This window comes from Eschscholzia californica, unplaced genomic scaffold (genome assembly GCF_041429995.1).
Source record: "Eschscholzia californica isolate CP2 unplaced genomic scaffold, dmEscCali1.0.p SCAF_3, whole genome shotgun sequence".
NCBI lineage: Eukaryota > Viridiplantae > Streptophyta > Magnoliopsida > Ranunculales > Papaveraceae > Eschscholzia > Eschscholzia californica.
This window is the reverse complement of record NW_028238420.1, coordinates 29,642,975-29,656,590: the sequence shown is the minus strand read 5'-3', so window position 1 is coordinate 29,656,590 and position 13,616 is coordinate 29,642,975. Positions and strand designations below refer to the sequence as shown.

General features: G+C 35.2%; 1 protein-coding gene and 1 long non-coding RNA gene across 2 annotated transcripts; both read left to right on the top strand.

Moving 5' to 3' along the window:
* The first annotated feature begins 5,290 nt into the window (after positions 1-5,290).
* Positions 5,291-11,622, top strand: LOC147549419 (chlorophyll a-b binding protein, chloroplastic). Its single transcript, XM_086669052.1, has 2 exons — positions 5,291-5,617; positions 10,849-11,622. The coding sequence occupies exons 1-2, from the start codon at positions 5,475-5,477 to the stop codon at positions 11,249-11,251; spliced, it is 546 nt and encodes a 181-aa protein (XP_086525178.1). The 5' UTR covers positions 5,291-5,474; the 3' UTR covers positions 11,252-11,622.
* Positions 5,990-10,545, top strand: LOC147549420 (uncharacterized). The gene is made up of 5 exons (XR_015237569.1): positions 5,990-6,171; positions 6,492-7,270; positions 8,212-8,594; positions 8,672-8,807; positions 8,887-10,545. It is a non-coding gene; the product is annotated as an uncharacterized LOC147549420 (long non-coding RNA).
* Positions 11,623-13,616: the final 1,994 nt, after the last annotated feature.

Here is a 13,616-nt window from a genome sequence, read left to right as displayed (position 1 = left end):
TTCTTTCTTCTTAAATAATAGGGAAAAATGAAGTTCATTTTTTCTTCCCCTTTTTAATTCAACTTCCCCTCCATGATCATCTACCTGAGCCGTGGGGATTCTGGATTTAAGTTTAGCAAAATCATAATTCCACTTTCCCTCCATAATAATCTACATGGGTAGTTGGGAGATTCAGGATTTAAATTCGGTATAGATAAAAAAAAAAACAAAGATAGGCACACCAAAAATTACAATAAAAGAAAAGTTTTTTTCTCTTTGTCAGTTTGGTGATGCATTTGCCCCGTCATTGGTAATTTAGTTTACCCACTTCCGTGAGCTAATTCCATCACTATTCGTTAATCACTATTTTTCATGACCAAATTGCCCCTTGCAACGTGTAATTCTTGAAGTGACCTGCAGGACTTCCTCAATCTCATACTGACTCAAAGGATGTCTAAATTTAGTTTTTAAGTTATCATTCATGGTATGAATATTTAGCGAACCAAAAAAAATGAATAACTCTTTGTGATTCTAGAATAAAACCTGTAAGAAACTCGGAAACATCTCTGACGCTCAAGTCAGTGGCCATTTTTTGGAAGGTCACAGAGTGATAAACCTCGCATGGTTGACTCGGGCGATAACTTTATATAGGCTCGATTGGCTAACTGTTAGTAGGAGGTTAAGATGAGGCAATGAGGATCCACCGGTTTAGATAAAACCATGCTTCTATGGTTGGAATAAGGAAAGGTTTTCAATTTACATATACATCATACTTGAAATATCTTCTTGTCAGTTTTGTAGATTATTTATGAGAAATTGCCTTCTCACATGTTTTTCCTTTACATATTACTTAGGTGTCGTTTGACAACAAAAAGTAAAAGTAATTTAACTTGTAGTAGAAGTTCTTTTACTATTAAAACGTCACAAACGATTTAATCATGAAACCATAAATAAATTTAATTGAAGTCTCCTACCTCTATCACCGCCGTGCCTCCACCAACACCATCCCGTACATAGTACGATCACCATCCCATACCTACACCACCACAACCATCATACCTGCACCACCACCACCACCACCGCCGCCACCACCATCATACCTCCACAATCACCAGCACCACCCCTATCAATATCACTACCACCTCTTCCGAAAGAGTAATCATGAAATCATAAATAAATTTAATTGAAATCATGTACCTTTATGAGAAAAAAAAATATGAAAAGTAAATTTTATACCAAACTAACTTTTTTGACTTTTTTACTTATAAGTAACATTTTCTCCAAACATACTTATGATAATTTTTTACTTTTTCAAAGCAAAAGAACTTCTACTACCAGCAAAAGAACATCCACTTTTGGTTGCCAAACAACACCTTATAGTAAAAAAACTTGCTTATAAGTCAAAAAATCGAAAAGTTAGTTTGGCAACAACATTTATTTTTTTGACTTGTTTTCTCACAACGTACTTTATTCTTCTTATCATTATTTATTCTACATAAAATGAATTCAAGTTATAATGAGACATAAATTTCATTCCGAATATATATAAAAGCCAATTTCTTATAAACAATAAAAATGAAGCATAATGGTAGATAAAAACGTAGAAATGAATGTTTTTCTATGAACAATGAAATATTTAAAAGCATGTAAATATAGTTCTATCTATAAAAGTAATCGAAAATGTGCAACCATACTGTGACGTATCATATCTATAGTAACACACAATTCTCTCCGCCCTTCTTGAGTTACTCCGAAAGACCTCGAATTTTGAGCTCCGTTTTCCCCACTTTCTTCAGAAACAACAAAGTCCTAACTTTCATAAATCATGAACATATCGTCGTTCAATGCATGTTTTCTAATAAAGTTATGTAGTGCACAGGCTGCTATTACGATGTTTCTCGGCTTCCGAAGACTAAAACATCTCATCATCTTTAAAATCTGGAAGCGAGCTTTCAATACTCCAAAGCATCTTTCAATCACATTGCGTAATGATGAATGTGCGTAGTTAAACTGCTCTCTAGCAGAACACGGTGCTCTTCTACTTCTTTTGTAATCGTTAAGATGATACATCTCTCCCTTGTAAGGCGCTAAAAATCGTTTACGTTAGAATATCCCGAGTCAACCAAGTTGTATTTCGCTGTTAAAATATTAAAAATTATATTAAGAAAAGTAGTTTGTGATAAATTAAATTACCATCAGAATGATGGAGAAACTTCATTTGTGCATTAGTAATTGTTTCCGTGAACACCCTTGAATCATTTGTTGTGCCTTCCCACCCAGCAACAACAAACGTAAAATATATATCGAAATCACACGTGACATTTTGAGTAGGTAAAGTTTTTCTACCACGGTAAGGTATTTGTGTTTACTGGCTGGTACAACAGCACTCACGTGTGTCCAATCGATTCCACCAATGTAATTCTGGAAATTAATCAAGTTACATAATTATAATAATATAATTATAATAATAAATACTTCTAAGGTTACACATGACATCATATAATAATAGTATTACCTGATACAAGGCTTGTATTTTTCTTATTTGCTCCTAATGTAGGGATGCACAGCCTGGAAGTCAGGAGGCATGATGACATTCTTGGAAAATTTACAAATAGATTTAAGCACATTTTTAAAGTGACGAGATATCGTTTCTTATGAGTGTTGAAACATATCCACAACGTTTCGGTTGCATTTATTATATCCAATCGTGTATAAAAAATATACACAATTGTTCTTCAACACTGACATAGCGAGTATCTCTTAAGCGCCCACAATTTTTAAGTGCATCACACAAATCATACAATACAGATGCCTTCAAACGAAACATATCTGGACACCGATCGACATGCCCATTTACTACATTATGAACATATTGCCTTCTAGTGAGTGAATCAATCCTATATGGTTGTCTCAAGGAGTACCTAGAATAAATCAGTAATATGGTCTTCTTTGTCAGTACTTGTTTCACTATCTGAACTCGTTTCAAAAACTTCAAACCTGTGAATCAATAAAAATATAATGTTATGAAACAACAAAACTTACTTTCGAAAAGAAAATTTAAATAAACCATTGTAATTGAAACTTATAACAAAAAGAAATCATCTAAGTACCAAATCAAACATATTTTATAATACGTGTAGAAATACATATAATAATAATAGTGCATCTAAATGTGTTTGTTTTCAATAATTGATCCAACTCATCCTCCGGTGGTCAGGCATGTGTATAAAGCCTCTCGCGATTTCTTCTCTTTCAGTATTTTTAAAGCATTAATATACGTATCATCTCTCCCATAGCATCTAATATTTCAATACATTTTGTCATCGTGAATTTGTTTCTTTCTTTAATTCGACTTTTAGATGACTCGGTTAATGTTTTTAAAGTTTCATTTACTTCATACACTCTACTATCTCTTCTTCCGCGTCGAGCTACGCCACTACTAGTATGAGAAGGAGATTGAACTGAATCAATATTTTCTTCTACTGACTCATTTCATATATGTCCATTTCGATTGTCTTGATCTCTTTGATTATTACTATTAGGACTGTGAGATCGATGCCGAGTTCGGCTGATTTCATCATCACAAGAGTCAAACTCTGTATTATGTGATCCTCTGAGATGTCCATCTGCAACAGTATCTTAAATATAATCTATCTTGTTATACTCAGGACAACCAAATCTCCGAAATCTACCCGCCTCTAGATATGTCTGTTATATGAAAAGGGTGATTTTAAATGATTTATGTAATATTTTATGCTAAAGATACAGTTACAGTCTAAGAAAAATCAAAGTTACCTTAACATAGTTGTCCCACCATTCACTTGTTGCACTGACAATACACATTACTTAATCCCAACCTAATCAAGTATTTCCTTCAACAAATTTTTTATGGTCTTTGTATCTTTCCTTCAGACTATTCATCATATTTTTAAATGCCTTTAAATCGTGCTTAAGTCCAAATCTTTGGTATTACTTTTTCATAATGTCTGCGCATTCGCTCTTTGCGAATGCCCCTATCACTCTACTTTCACCACAAGCAACTACTTTATCGACCATGAGATCGATAAAATATATCTCGTTAAATTGTGACCAATAGACACCAGTTGCAATTGACGATTCATAAGGAGGTAAAGTAGAATGGTTGGGTTAAGACTTAAACGAATTAAACCGAAACTCAGATTCGCCTTCCCTCGCCTTGAGGTTAACGGGCTTAAGGGTCGAGCGGATTTCTTCAGGCTCCCATTTATTCTTTCAGGACCCATAGCAGAGTTTTTTTTTTTGAAATTTGTCAGCGGGTTGAAGGGACCCTACCCTTTACACAAAAACACTAAACCAATAAAGAAATAAACCAACTATCTAGAAAAGGGAAAAAAAATCTATAACAAATGAACAAGAAATTTAATGATGCCTAACTCTTATTATACCCTGTTTGTCTTCCCTCACAATCTTTTCTAATTCTTTCAGTAACACATTAGAACTCGTTTCCTCATTGCCCGAATCTGGTTTCAGTTTAGAAAGGTAATCGGCCGCTTGATTTATTTCGCGATACACGTGTATAATTGTGCAATCGTCCATACTACTCCATATGGTCCGTATCTCTCTGACTAATCTTGTGATCTGCCATGGTGGCTGGCTCCCTCTCGATTTGTGATATCAGGACAGCCCTGATTGATTTTGGAGCCAAAGCAAGGCTTAAGGCCCCCCTTGGTTATGATTTCTGGTTTCGTCCCTGATCACGGGTTGATCCGCTTGGTCTTGGTCTTTCCTTAACTTATTGCGTCAGTCACTGATGACCAATATTTCAGGGTTAAACTATGTTGGGCAAGAGCGTCATTTTGAATGAGTCTCGTGGGGCATTATCGTAATTTGGCCTTGCAATGGGTAATTTGGTCATGAAAAATGGCCTTTAATAGAATGATGACGAATCAGCTCATGGATGTGGATAAACTAATTTACTAATGATAGAGAAGGTAAACTGGATTACTAATTACAAAAACGTCAACCCAAATAACCCTAAAACAAACGAGGCAAACCATAAAGAGCTCTAAGCATGTCATTGTTATGAACAAGATAACTCCAAAGGATAAAACCACAATACTCATAAATCAAACTACCCCATCATAGATTTTTTAAGATGCCCCCCTAATAGTCCATATAGATTTTCATGGTTCATTTCAGCCCAGACAACCATCAAAGTCCATACGATCAAGATAACCTAAGCGGGTCCCACAAGTTAGATTTTCAAATCCCACGTGGGAGGATCCTATTAGTTATACCACAACCAATAGTCAATTAGATATCAAGAATTATCACAACCATGAAATATGATGACCAATAAGGTGGTGCTCACTTGTACATAAAAATCTCAACCACAACATCCTCCCCTTAGACTTGCTATTTAAACCTTCTCATGTTCCTCTCTTTTTACTATCAAACTTGATCACCTTCCCTTCAGCTCATTTTTAGACATAAATAGTATATCAGAGCCCTCAATCATGTCTACATCTGCAATCCAACAGTCAGCATTCGCTGGACAGACCGCTTTGAAGTCCAAAAATGAGCTCGTTCATAAGGTTGGAGACTTTGGGAGTCGCATCTCCATGCGTCGGACTGTAAAAAGTGTGTCCGACAGTATATGGTAATTTCAAATTAGAAAACTACTCTTATTTGGCTATATTTTAGGGGTTTAGCTCGAAAAATGTTATACATGATAGACAAAATATTTTTTGGCATGAAAAATAGTTTTAATTGCATTTCACTTATTACTATATAATATCGAAGCCGATAGGCTTACCGTGAGAATTACCATCTGGTTTACCGTATTGGGTGACGTGTCACAAAAGGACAAAATAAAATTTAAACAAGGGATTTCTTTTTAAGTACCATCAACACTCAAACCTCACATTTTCCGATGCAAGTTAAATATTCCTAAATATTATGCTTTCACATGTCTAAGTCTCACCCGTTTAAATACCCAACCTCTCACATTAAATGATTAAATTTCAAATTTACCTACCCAACTAGAAACATTAAGTTACCACAACTCATCTTCATCGATTTAAACTAACTCTTGTGAAAAAAAATTACAGTAACTTTTCTTCACTGTTTTCGCACAATCTTTTTCTTCTTCAACTATTATACTCTACCATTCATCGTCTCCAACAAGTGAATCATCTTTTTCACCAAGTAAAGGTATATCTTTAAGACTTCAACTCCATTTAGTTATTTGTTATTTTTTCTGAAAAAATATTTTCTAGTCTATAAAAATACCATCTTTGTTATTTTGTAACAAAATATTATCTTTGTCAGTTTATTTTTACCAAGGTCTATCTTCGTTAAGAGTTTATTTTTTACATTTATTTTTTACTATTAGGTAGTTTATTTTTTACCACTAGGTAGTTTATTTCTTGAAATATATACAATTTTTTTTATATATTTTTGCAAAAGAAGATAAACTTCATTAGATAGACAATGTATATAAATCCTAATATTATGTTTGCTTGATAAAATAGGTATGGAAGATAGACGTGGGGAACAAATACTTTTAAAGGAAGAAGATAATGATGATTTGGAAGTAGAAGAGGATAATACTTTTGATGAATGTGAAAAAGAAGTTGACGGCCCAGACATTAATAAAACAAATATTGTAGAGTCGCTTACCATTGGAACACAATTCAATGATCTTGATGAGGCATACGAATGTTTTAGAAAATATGGAGTAGTAATCGGATTCCCTATAAGAAAAAGAACTAGTAGGAAGGATTCTAGTGGAGTTGTCAGATATCTTACTTTTACTTGTGGTCGAGAAGGAAAAAGGACGAGCACTTCTGTTAATATATTGAAATCAAGACCACAATGTCAGACAGACTGCAAAGTTAAAATCAGAGTAACTCTTGGATTTGACAATAAATAGAGAATAACGTCTTCATTCCTTAATCACAATCATGTTCTTAGTCCTACACAATCCCGATTCTACAAGTGCAATAGAGTCATCAAGGCTTCTGTGAGAAGAAAATTGGAATTACCTGAAAGATCAGGAACTTGCCTTTAAATGAAAGAGATGCGAGGAATTATGTAGATGAGCTTAGGCGAGGTCGTCTTAAGTAAGGTGATGTTGTAACAATACAACACTATTTCTTGAAGATGAAGGCAAAAAATAATGATTTTTTCTATAGTATGGACCATGATGAAAATGGTCATTTGCAAAAGTTATTTTGGGCAGATGGAGTAGAAAATGTTACAGGGAATTTGGAGATGTCATTGCGTTTGATATGACCTATCTTACGAACAGGTATGAAATGCCTTTTGCCCCATTTGTTGGAGTAAATCATCATGGTCAAACAATCTTACTTGGTTGTGGTCTAATCTCACATGAGAATATAGACTCATTTGTTTGGTTATTTGAGACTTGGCTTACTTGTATGCATGACTCTCCTCCCGTAGGAATAATCACAGACCAAGATGCGGCAACGAAAGCCGCTATTGCAAAAGTTTTCCCTGACTAGGCATAGATTGTGTCTGTGGCATATTCTTAAGAAGTTACCTGAAAAATTTGGCAGTAGTACAAATTATAAACATATTAACCATACAATGCATAATTTGGTATATGACTCACAGTACATAGTTGAGTTTGAACATGGTTGGTTTGAGATGCTTAACAAATATAATTTTCATCAACACAAGTGGCTTACTGAAATTTATGATGTACGACATAGTTGGGTACCAGTTTACCTTAAGACTACTTTTTGGGTTGGTAGGTCAAGTACTCAACGTGGTGAGGGTGTCAATGCATTTTTTGATGGTTATGTTCATGCTAAAACATCTTTACACTAATTTGTTGAACAATATGGTCGTGCGGCAAGAGATAAAGTAGAAAAAGAAGCGCATGCCGATTTTAGATCGTATTCACAAATGATACCATGTGTGACAAGATTTTAGATGGAGAAACAACCGTCTATACTAATAAAATATTCAAACAATTTCAAGAAGAAATAACTTCATTGTTATATCTTTATCCTGCTAGTACTCGTCAGATGCACATGTATGTAGATTATGACGTACGTGATGAGGTTTTGATTGGAGCAAAAAATCGTAAGACGATGATATTCACAGTTTTCTTTAGTCAACCACACTAGACAGTATCGTGTACATGTTGTATGTTCGAATTTAAAGGTATATTGTGTAGGCATGCTATGTTTGTGATGATAAACAATGGTTGTGACTTCCTTCCAGAAAATTATATTTTACGTCGATGGAGAAAAGATGTAAAAAGAGCACACACGAAGATGAAAGTTGGTGGTGGGGAGTGGGGATTAAGTGACGATCTTATTCGTTATGATCAACTATGTAGGGCATTTGAAGAAGTTGCTGACTTGTCATGTGACGATGATAAAAGATGCCAGAAGTATATTAACTGGTGTGAACATGAAATGTATACCCATTTATCGGTCAAGTGTTATTCCAACTGGAACATCAAGTGTCAATGCAAAAACTTCTTCAAGTGTTGACAATAAGTTATATTGCGTGATACACATTGTGTTAGGCGTAAGGGGAGACCTAAGTCTACACGGTTAAAATCTATGTGCTTCAGCCAATCGTCAAAAAAGAAAAATACGGTAATGATTTTAGAACCTTGTTTCTTTAATTTATTTTTGTTTTCACATGAAAGTAAATAGAGTTTTGTATTTATCAGACGCAGGGTGGGGCGGGACCATCTGAGATACTGTGCACCCAAGAAGGCGATGTTCATTATACACCATCAACTCAAGAAAATGACTTTTTTTTATCAAGCACACGGTCATTATGCTCAGTTCATGGCACATGGAAGTGTATGTGTTTCTATCCTACTTCTATAGCGTAATGTTACCAACAATATAATATAACTTAATAACATAAGTATCATTTTAGGTTAACACAAGCGGAGAACATTATGAGAACGTGTCGAGTACATCAGTTCCGCCATATTTTCACTATGCAGACCTCCTAAAGCAAGTTGATCAAAGATACGACAGTCTAGATCAAAATTGACGAGTTGTTTCATTTACTTATATTTACTTATGAATGTTAGTTTTCTGTTATGTATGAATGTTGGTTTTTAATTATATACTAGGTTTCCTCCCCGTCCGTAGGACGTGGAAGCCCTCTTGGCTAACGCCTTTGAGGAAGAGAAAAATAAATTTAAATTACAACATAAATTATATTAATTTCCCTTAATTTGTAAATCATATTATAAAATCAATAGAGGAGAGATAACCGTGTTTTAAAGAGGAGAAGTGAAAACTGTATTTATGGAAGAAATATCACTAACAGAAAAGATTCGATAAAAAAAATTGAAAGATTTAATTTCAATTTTAAGTGAAATAGCTATGAGAGAAATTGGGAAGATATAGGAGAGTGGGTTAGTTATTTAGATCTCTCATATTCTACTGTAAAGTTGGTAGTTTCTAAGATGTAATCCGTGAGAGAAAAAAAATAGGGAGAGACATATGTGGGTAGTTATTCTAACCAATTTTGACGGATTTCCATAGATACCTTCTTTTTTTAGTGTATTTACATAAAAAGATTTTATATTATCCGTTGGATGTGTTCCCAATTAAATCTCTAAAATAAAATGGACGGTCAGATTTATCCCCTAGATAACCGATTGATCCTTTTTAATATAATAGATGTATGTTAATTTTAAATTATTCAAGTACTCTTCAACTTCGGAACTATAACTTCACTAAGAGAGATGAAGTGGGATGAGGACTCTTGAAGTGAGCCCTCAAGATGCTTCCATGAAAACGTTTAATTAATTTCTTTGTTGAAAAGAAAATGTTAGATAAATGTGGCACTGAAAGGATTAAACATTCTTCCACCTCACCATTAAATATAGAATCTTTACTAAGCAAACTTCGGTTCAGATCATTGAAAGGATTAAACACTCTTCCACCTCACCATTAAATATAGAATCTTTACTAACTAATAAGTGTAGGAAACAACCAAAGCAACACCAATGGAGACCTCCATCGACACCATTTCTCAAGATTAATATATATGATTCTTCTTTCAGGAAACTCACGGAACCAGCAGGAATAGGTTGTATTATACATGATGAGCATGCTAACTTTGTTATAGCAGCCGCAGATACAGTTCGCGGACAACACGCAGAGGAATGTGAGAGTCTAGCCTTACACTTCAGCATAACATGGCGGGCAATACAACTTCAAATCAAATTCATCCATATCGAAAGTGATAACCTAAATATTATAAACTTTGCAAACAACCAGAGTGATGGACTGCTGTGGCAATCGAAACGGATCATTTCATCGACAATGGAGCTCCGTAAACACTTCACCGAAATAATCTTCACTTACACTCCCAGAGAATGTAATGTGAAAGCTGACAAACTGACAAAATGGGGTTGAATCAATCGGCAAACGAGGATTTGGAATGCAGCGCTGTCTTTTCTCACGAATGTAGCGTAATTAGTTAGGTTTTTTTTCCTGATTTTGCTTTATTTCTCATCAAAAAGAAAAGATAAATGTGGCACTAACCACGAGAAGAATATAATTTACTTTTCTTTTAGATAAAGCGGTTACATTGAAAAGAAAAGTTAAATTATTGGTGCCACCTCATCTTTGTTCCTTCAAAATGCTTCCCTTACCAAAATTGCCTGCCAACTCACCAATACGGTGAACGTGATGGTCAAAAAGATGGTAAGGGAAGCATTTTCCATATAATATAGACTCGGTCCCGTACAAGTTTTCATCTGTGGGACCTGTGAATGTCATAAACAAGGCACCTTCAAATATTATGATTTGTTTATCCAGAAATTGTTTTTTGTTGTTGCTAGAACTTGACTTGTATGATTTGGTATTTGACAAATAGGTATGGCCCGGACAGACCTAAGTACTTGGGACCATTTTCTGAGCAAACTCCTTCTTATCTTACTGGTGAATTTCCTGGCGACTACGGTTGGGATACCGCTGGGTTATCAGCTGATCCAGAGACATTTGCCAAGAATCGTGAACTTGAAGTGATACATTGTCGGTGGGCCATGCTCGGTGCACTTGGTTGTGTCTTCCCTGAGATCCTTGCAAAGAACGGTGTTAAGTTCGGCGAGGCTGTTTGGTTCAAAGCAGGATCCCAGATTTTCTCTGAAGGGGGGCTTGATTATCTTGGCAACCCAAACCTTGTTCATGCTCAAAGTATTCTTGCAATATGGGCTACCCAAGTTGTTCTTATGGGCTTTGTTGAAGGGTACAGAGTTGGTGGAGGCCCACTTGGTTAGGGACTGGATAAAATTTATCCTGGTGGGGCTTTCGACCCACTTGGATTGGCCGATGACCCAGAATCTTTCTCAGAGTTGAAGGTGAAGGAGATCAAGAATGGACGATTGGCAATGTTTTCCATGTTTGGATATTTCATTCAAGCTATCGTCACCGGAAAAGGACCAATAGAAAACCTATTCGACCACCTTGCTGATCCAGCAGCTAACAATGCATGGGCTTATGCTACTAACTTTGTTCCCGGAAAGTAGAAAAGAAAATTATATTAACATTGTGTGAACATTGAAGTTGATCTTATGCATAATTCATTAATTTGTACCATTTCTTCATCATAAAGAATTGTTTTAATGGGTAAGTCATCTCCTAACTTCAATTATTAGGACTGTTAAATTGATAACAAGTGAGTAATTCTTTTTAGGGAAATGCTAGAATCACAAAAGATTTTGACAAAAGAAGTTACCTAACTGATGTGGCGATTGTGATATTCATCGTGCAATGCATGTGATATAGTCAAACTTTCAAATCACAACCGCCACATCAGTTGGGTAACTTCTTTTATCAAAATCTTTTGTAATTTTCGTATTTTCCTTCTTTTTAACTCTTACTTTGTGACCAACTTCCTTTTAATCTTCTAATCCATTTAGACCATTTTTTTAATGATTAGCCCAGTGACTTTTAGGTTTTTTTTCTTCATATTATCCCTAATTGTTTCAAACAAATATTGTACATAATTTAAAATAATGACCCATAGCCGAAAATAATGACTAAATTTCTTAAAATTAATCCAATTCAATTAGGGTGTCCAACCTTTTCCCCATTGGATACTCTCTTAATATGAATCTGTCTTTTCCTCGATAGCAATTTCTAGACAACATCTTTTATAGATTAGGTATGCTCAACATGCTAATGAATTGTTCTTTCTAAAAGAAATAGTCAAATCATTATAAATTCAAAACTAACAAAAAAACATTATAAATTCAAAACTAACAAAAAAACATCGTTGTTGCCTACTCTCTAGACATAAAACATCGTGGAAAAGGTTCTTTTTTTCTATCGTTTGGAAAAAATGAATCATCAATAATGGAGATTCATTGAAATTGAAGTGTTGAAGATGAAAAAATGAAATCATAAAGCAACAAGAGATGCGGAGAAATAAATAACTAAGGGTAGTTGTGAAAAACAAAAAAAAAAATATCCAACCATCAACAAATGGACGTTGAAAATATAAGTGTATACGTGTATTTGTCTTTTTTAAACTTTCTTAAGGGCCTTTTAGTCATTTCACTTTTGTAAACTTTATCTATATAATGGAATCAGTTAGCCCTGATTAGGGCACCTTGACCAATATTTCTACATGGTATCAAGAGCCGACTAAAAATATTCTTCTTTCCCTTGTTTTCAGTGCTTCTTCTTCTTCTTTCTTTCTTCAATGGCCGATTCTACCCAGCAGATTTCTTCTCCTCCTACTGCTTTCTCTACTGAAAACCCACCCTCTTCTTTCTCTTTTCCCTCCCTCACTAACATTTCCAATCTTATTTCTATCAAACTTGATCGAACTAATTACCTTCTTTGGCGTAGCCAAATGCTACCTATATATCTTGCACAGTCAAGACTTATACAAATATGTTACTGGTTCTTGTCCTGCTCCTCTTGAGTTTCTTCCCAAACCTTCCTCTTCCACTCCAACTCCTAATCCTGATTTCTGCTACTAGCATCGCATTGATCAAATGTTACTCTCCTGGATCAATGCCACTCTTACTGAGCCAGTTTTAGCTCAGGTTCTTGGATTAACAACCTCTCAAGCTGTCTGGGAAGCTCTTGAAAGAAATTTCTCCTCACTCAACTTTACTAGGTTGATGAACCTCAAGCTTCAACTTCAAACCTGCAAAAAGGGTTCACAAAGCATAATTGATTATCTTCTTCGAATCAAAAACTTATCTGACTCTCTAGCCTCTGTTGGTCACTCTGTTTCAGACCAAGAACTTGTTCTCATTGTGCTCTCTGGTCTAGGACCTGAGTTTGAGTCATTTGTGACCTCTGTTACCACTCGACTCATTCCTCCTACCTATGATGAACTTTACTCTCTTCTCTTAACCCAAGAGTTTCGTATTGAGTTACTTCAAACCCCAACTCCTCCACCCACTGTTCTTCTCACTCAATCTCCTTCTCCCTCACGACCTTCTTTCACTCAATATCGACCCAACAGGGGAAGGTCTTACAATAGAGGTGGAGGAAGAGGGTTTTACCGAAATGGAGGAAGGGGTTCTTCTCCTCGACCTTACTCCTCTGTTCTTAGACCACCTCCAGAAAGGATTATTTGCCAATATTGTGGTCGACCTGGTCACACAGCTCGTCAATGTTTTCAAA